This window comes from Notechis scutatus, chromosome 2 (assembly GCF_049901735.1).
Source record: "Notechis scutatus isolate UNSWTSFEM ecotype Mainland chromosome 2, rNotScu1.2, whole genome shotgun sequence".
Lineage (NCBI taxonomy): Eukaryota > Metazoa > Chordata > Lepidosauria > Squamata > Elapidae > Notechis > Notechis scutatus.
Window position 1 is genome coordinate 256,854,198 of NC_142010.1, and position 6,000 is coordinate 256,860,197.

General features: G+C 50.8%; 1 protein-coding gene across 1 annotated transcript in view; it reads right to left on the minus strand.

The window, feature by feature from the left end:
- Positions 1-4,739, minus strand: part of LIPG (lipase G, endothelial type) — a 29,721-nt gene extending 24,982 nt beyond the window's left edge. The window contains exon 1 of the mRNA XM_026666336.2: positions 4,361-4,739. Coding sequence (XP_026522121.2) covers positions 4,361-4,460 — 100 coding nt within the window. The 5' untranslated portion in view covers positions 4,461-4,739. The remainder of the gene's footprint in view (positions 1-4,360) is intronic.
- Positions 4,740-6,000: the final 1,261 nt, after the last annotated feature.

Consider the following 6,000-nt stretch of genomic DNA (forward strand, 5'->3'; position numbering starts at 1 on the left):
AGGAGAGATTCAACCTGGAAATAAGGAGACATTTCCTGACAGTGAGAACAATCAACCAATGGAACAGAAGTTGCCTCCAGAAATCGTGGGAGCTTCATCAGTGGAGACTTTCAAGGAGAGGCTGGACTGCCACCTATCAGAAATGGTGTAGGGCAGTGGCCCCCAACCTTTTTTGAACCAGGGACCGGTTTCACGATTATTTATTCTTCCACGGACCGGTACCTGAGTAACACGAGACTCCACCGCCATCAGGACAGCTCTTCATTCGAAGCCGCCCCCCCCCTCTTCGACGAAACTAAGCCACGAGCACCCAAACGCCGCTTTCCAACTGAAAACCAGGAAGCACTTTCCAACCGAAAACCCGGAAGCAACCGAAAACCCGGAAGCGCCGTCGAAATAAGATGGCGGCGCCCAAGCTTTGCGGCCCGGTAAAAAATGATCCACGGACCGGTACCGGTCCGGGGATCCGGTGGTTGGGGACCCCTGGTGTAGGGTCTCCTGCTTAGGCCGGGGGGGTTGGACTAGATGACCTACAAGGTCCCTTCCAACTCGGATTATCTGTTATCTGTTAAAAGTGAAACATTGTCTTCTGGGGACTTTCAGCTTGAGAAGCATCACTGTTGCTCCGGAAGAGGAGCAGAGGTGAAACAGGCCTATACTTGCAGGTGTGTGTGATAGTGACCTTACAAAAGCTTCAGCTTAATTTGCAAGATAACCGAAGCTGAAATAGCAATAGGCAACTGCAATTAAGAGTTGTTATTATTATTATTACACTATCTATAGTGGCAGCTGGGTTTTCTGTTGCTCTCCTACCCCTTGTAGTCATAAAACCTGTTGAGCAGCCTAGACTCAACCCACGTCAGAAGAAACAAGCTTTCCTGAAGGTAACTTCTTCAAACGTTCCCTCAAACATCCCAAGAGTACAGGGAGTCCTTGACCAGAATGGAGTCCAACATTTCTGTTGTGAAGTGAGACATTGGTTAAGCGAGTTTTGCCCCATTTTACGACCTTTCTTGCCACAGTTGTTAAGTGAATCACGGCAGCTGATAAACGAGTAGCCCAGTTATCGAAGGTTATAGAATCGTTGGTTGGCCAAGAGTGATTGACACAGAAGGCGTTTTGTCTTTGGTGTATATGCTCTCAGTGTACATAAAGAAAAAAATAAAATATATTTATCAAGAATCACAAGATACCACACTTAGTGATAGTCATAGGATACTAATAAGCAATCAAATCGTACTAGGCAACAATAAAAACAACGTAAGTCAGAAAGATACAAGCAACATGGATATAGCCATAAGTGGGAAGAGATGGATGCTAGTAAGGATGAGAAGAATAGTAATACAGTCTTAGTAGTTAATTTGACTGTGTTGTGGGAATTAGTTATTTAGCATAGTGATCTACCTCAGCATCTACTTCTGCCCTGCTACTGCAGCACCATTGAGAATGTCCTGACGTATGGCATTCTTGCGTGGTATGGGAGCAGTTCTGTAGTGGACAAAAAAAATCTATAGAGAATTATTAAAACTGCCCAGAATATCATCGGGCTCCAGCTACCAGCCCTGGACGACATCTTCATATCTCACTGTTTGAGGAAGTTGCACACCATGTGATCATCTTTTTCACTTTGGAACTCCGAGTTTGGAGACCGCTGGAATGAAGGAAAGGAGGGGTGTAAAAATATTTACAGACCCCTCACATCCTGGACATAAACTGTTTCAACTCCTACCCTCAAAACGACACTACAGAGCACTGCACACCAGAAAAACTAGACACAAGAACAGTTTTTCCCCGAATGCCATCATTCTGTTAAACAAATAATTCCCTCAACACTGTTCAACTATTTACACAGTGTACGCTACTGTTAATCTTCTCATCACTCCTTATCACCCATCCCCTCCCACTTGTGATTGTAGGGCTGTAACTTTGTCGCTTGTATCCTTACGATTTATATTGACTGTTTCCTAGTATGGTTTGATTGCTTAGGACAGTATTATTAAGTGTTGAACCTTATGATTCTTGACTCTTGACGAATGTATCTTTCCTTTTATGTACACTGAGAGCATTTACACCAAGACAAATTCCTTATGTGTCCAATCACACTTGGCCAATAAAGAACCCCTATTCTATTCTATTCTATTCTATTCTATTCTATTCTATTCTATTCTATTCTATTCTATTCTATTCTATTCTATTCTATTCTATTCTATTCTATTCTATGAATTGGGGGAGGAGATAAACAACAGGAGAACTTATTGATCAGACCATTTGAATTCAAGATGAGTTTGTACCACAAGGCAAATTTTTTAAAAAATGAAGCATCACCCACATTTTTTGCTATTGTTGACAGTGCAATTTAATGCCTCTTCCAAAGCAGAATAAACTACAATTTTGCTACATCTCGAGCCTTTCTAGCTTTCCAGCTAGTTGGGTTGATAACGCCTTCAACTATCTGAAATCAACTATCTGAAATCGCGAATCTATTATTATAAATCAAGAGCGGACTCAGCAAACGTCACCAAAACACCTGACTAAAACAAGACCACCGATAGAGTTGCCCTATATTTAGAAGCGATCCTATCATTCTGCTTCACGTCACATCGTACGATTTGCTTGCTGGTGTCTTAGTGCAACGACTGAAGTCTCCACGCTATAGTGGTTGCTGCTTCCATAAAGCGTGGTTAGACCGGGACTTAGTGACACGTGTACAGCCAGTGCATTCAACGACTCTTTAACTCCCAACACGGGATGCAGAATCGCAGCCTTTGCAGTCCCGTTTCAGGCAAAAGGAAACAAAACAAAACAAAACAACGATACAAAACCCACGAGGGTTTTTGCAGGGGAACCCAGTACAGTGTATCAATTGCACCTCGAGGGCAGGTGGTTGCAAACTCTTAAAACCCAAATCTTGCACACAAAAAAGCTTTCCTCGCCAAAGTTGCAGAAAAGTTCCACTTCCACTTTTTCCAGAGAAGTGAAGAGATTCATCCGGGAGTGGATCCGAGCAAGGAAAATCTCTCGAGCGTTTTATGCAAAAGACTCCAACCCCGCCGTTCTCCGGGGCGATTCGTTCGCCCGATTATCAAACCCGGGTTGGCTCTCGGGTTCTCACGTGCATCGCGCCCCCCCTTTCCCCCCCACCTCCGATTAACAGTCACCGATCTCCTGACACACACAACCGTCCCCTCCTTAATCCCTCTCCATCTTCCCCATCACCCGACCCCCAAAGGATCCCTTGTCGGGAGGGGGAGGAAAGTAGCTCCAAGTTGTGATCAAGCCTGGCTGGAGACTGGCGACCCCCCTCAATTCCCCTCCTCGACCCCCTCGACCCCTAGCAGGGGTCTCCAGCCAGCTGGCTGGGGAATTCTGGGAGTTGAAGTCCGCCAGGCTTAAAGTTGCCAAGGTTGGAGACCCCTGCCCTAAAGGATCCGTTGTCGGGGGGGGGGGAGCTTCAAGTTACGACCAAGTGGGGACTCCTCCACAGAAGCCTCGATCGCCTTTGCCTCCTCCCCCTTCCTCGTCCACCGGGTGCCTCGCTGGGGACCGGCGACCCCCCCTCCCCTCAATTCCCCTCCGACCCCCTTCAAAGGATTCCTTGTCGGGAAAAACCGCCTCAAGTTGTGATCAAGCGGAGATTCATCCACAGAAGCCTCGATCCGCCGTGCCTTCCTCCCCCTTCCGCGCCCACCCGGTGCCTGGCTGGAAGCTGGCGACCCCCGTCAATGCCCCCACCCCCGATCTCCGCCCCCAAAGGATCCCTTGTCGGTGGGGGGAGGAAATAGTAGCTCCAAGTTGTGATCAAGCCTGGCTGGAGACTGGCGACCCCCCTCAATTCCCTCCCTCGACCCCCTAAAGGATCCCTTGTCGTGCGGGGGGAGAAGCTTCAAGTCACGATCAAGGGGAGATTCATCCCCAGAAGCCTCGATCCGCCGTGCCTTCCCCCCTTCCGCGCCCACCGGGTGCCTGGCTGGAGACGTTCGGTGGACCCGCGAAGGGAGAGACACCCCTCAACAGGCTGGGGGTCCGACCTAACCCTAACCGGGAAGCCTTCCCAATTAACCGTGGTTGACCGTGTCCTCCTCCCTCCCCCACCCCCCACTCCACCTCCAGCCTGGCCGGACGGGGGCATCGGAGGACACACGCGGATCTTCCCCTCGCTGCGTGCGCTCCCCATCCCTGGGCAGGGCTTCCAAGGCGCCCGATGATCTCCCGCTGCAGGTCATACATAGATCATTGAATAACAGAGTTTGGAAAAGACCTTGGAGGTCATCTAGTCCAACCCCCGCTGCTCGAGCAGGAGAGCCTATTCCAAACATCTGCCTCTACCAGCGATCGACCTCACAGCCTCCCGATTGGGTACCTTCGCTGCGCTCCGAGGAGGCGGCTCCCAGGCGGTGTCCGAGAGCAGCACCGCTCCTGAGGCTCAGCAGGAGCGGCAGCAGGGATAGGCAAGCGCGCATCGCTCTTTCTCCGCGCTCCGGCACCGCGAGGGCTTGGTTCGGCTGGCGGGGCTGGGCTGGGCTGGGCTGGGCTGGGCTGGACGGCGGGAGTCCCGGAGCAACGTGGGCAGCGCGAGGCAAAGAGAAGAGCAAAGAGCGGCCGAAGCAGCAGCAGCAGCAGCAGCAGCAGCAGCCCGGGCGGACGTTCCTCTTTGGTGGGGCGGCATAAGGAGGGGGAGGAGGGGGTCCTTTCTAAATAGGCGAGTGGGCGCGTCACCTGACCCATGGCCAGAGGGGGACGGGACTCCGGTGGCTTCGGCTCCCGGGCGCTGATTGGTCACGCCTCCCTGACGTCGAGCGAAAGCCGGGCAGAAGCCTCAATGAAGCGGCGACACACCCACCTGCGAATGGGGGGTGTGGTGGTAAACCGGGCTGGGCGCCAAGAGAGGGTGGGTGGGTGGGGAGATCAGCCTCTTCCACCGGGCGAAGCAACGCGGGACTGTGGAGGATCCGGTGGCTCTGGGACTCTCTCTCTCTCACACACACACACACACACACACACACACACACACACACACACACACTCACTCTCTCTCTCACACACACACTCTCACACACACACACACACACTCACTCTCTCTCACACATACACACACATTCACTCTCTCTCACACAAACACACACTAACTCTCACAAACACACACACACACACTCACTCACTCTCACAAACACACACTAACTCTCACAAACACACACACACACACACTCACTCTCTCTCTCACATACACTCTCACACAAACACACTCACTCTCTCTCACACACACACTCACTCTCACACAAACACACACTAACTCACAAACACACTCACACACACACATTCTCTCTCTCTCACTCACACTCACACTCACACTCACTCTCACACAAACACACTCACTCTCTCTCTCACACACACACACTCATTCTCTCTCTCTCACACACACACACACACACTCACACAAACACACACTCAGTCACTCTCACACACACTCACTCTCACACACACTCTCTCTCTCTCACACACACACTCACACACTCTCTCTCTCTCACACACACACACACACTAACTCACACACACTCTCTCTCTCACACACACACACACACACTCTCACTCTCTCACACACACACTCTCTCTCACACACACTCTTCTCTCACACACACTCTCTCTCTCTCACACACACACACTCTCACTCTCTCTCTCTCTCACACACACACTCTCACACACACTCTCTCACACACACACACACTCACTCTCACTCTCTCTCTCACAACAAGAAGCAGTGTTTCTGTGGGGGATGCTTGCAGAGATGCCCCCCCACGACCCCGGCAACTGGTTGGGGATCTAGTGGGAAATGAGAAAAGGTGGACTTTCACCTGAAGCTTAGAGATCTTCAGGTGAAGGTCCACCTTATCCACCTAGAGATCTTGGTGGAAGTGAGTGGGGGTCTCATCCCTGGGCAGAAGGAGGCAGTAAAGTCAGGCTCCATATTTTCAGAGTGGGATTGTCGTTTGGTACAACGTCCTT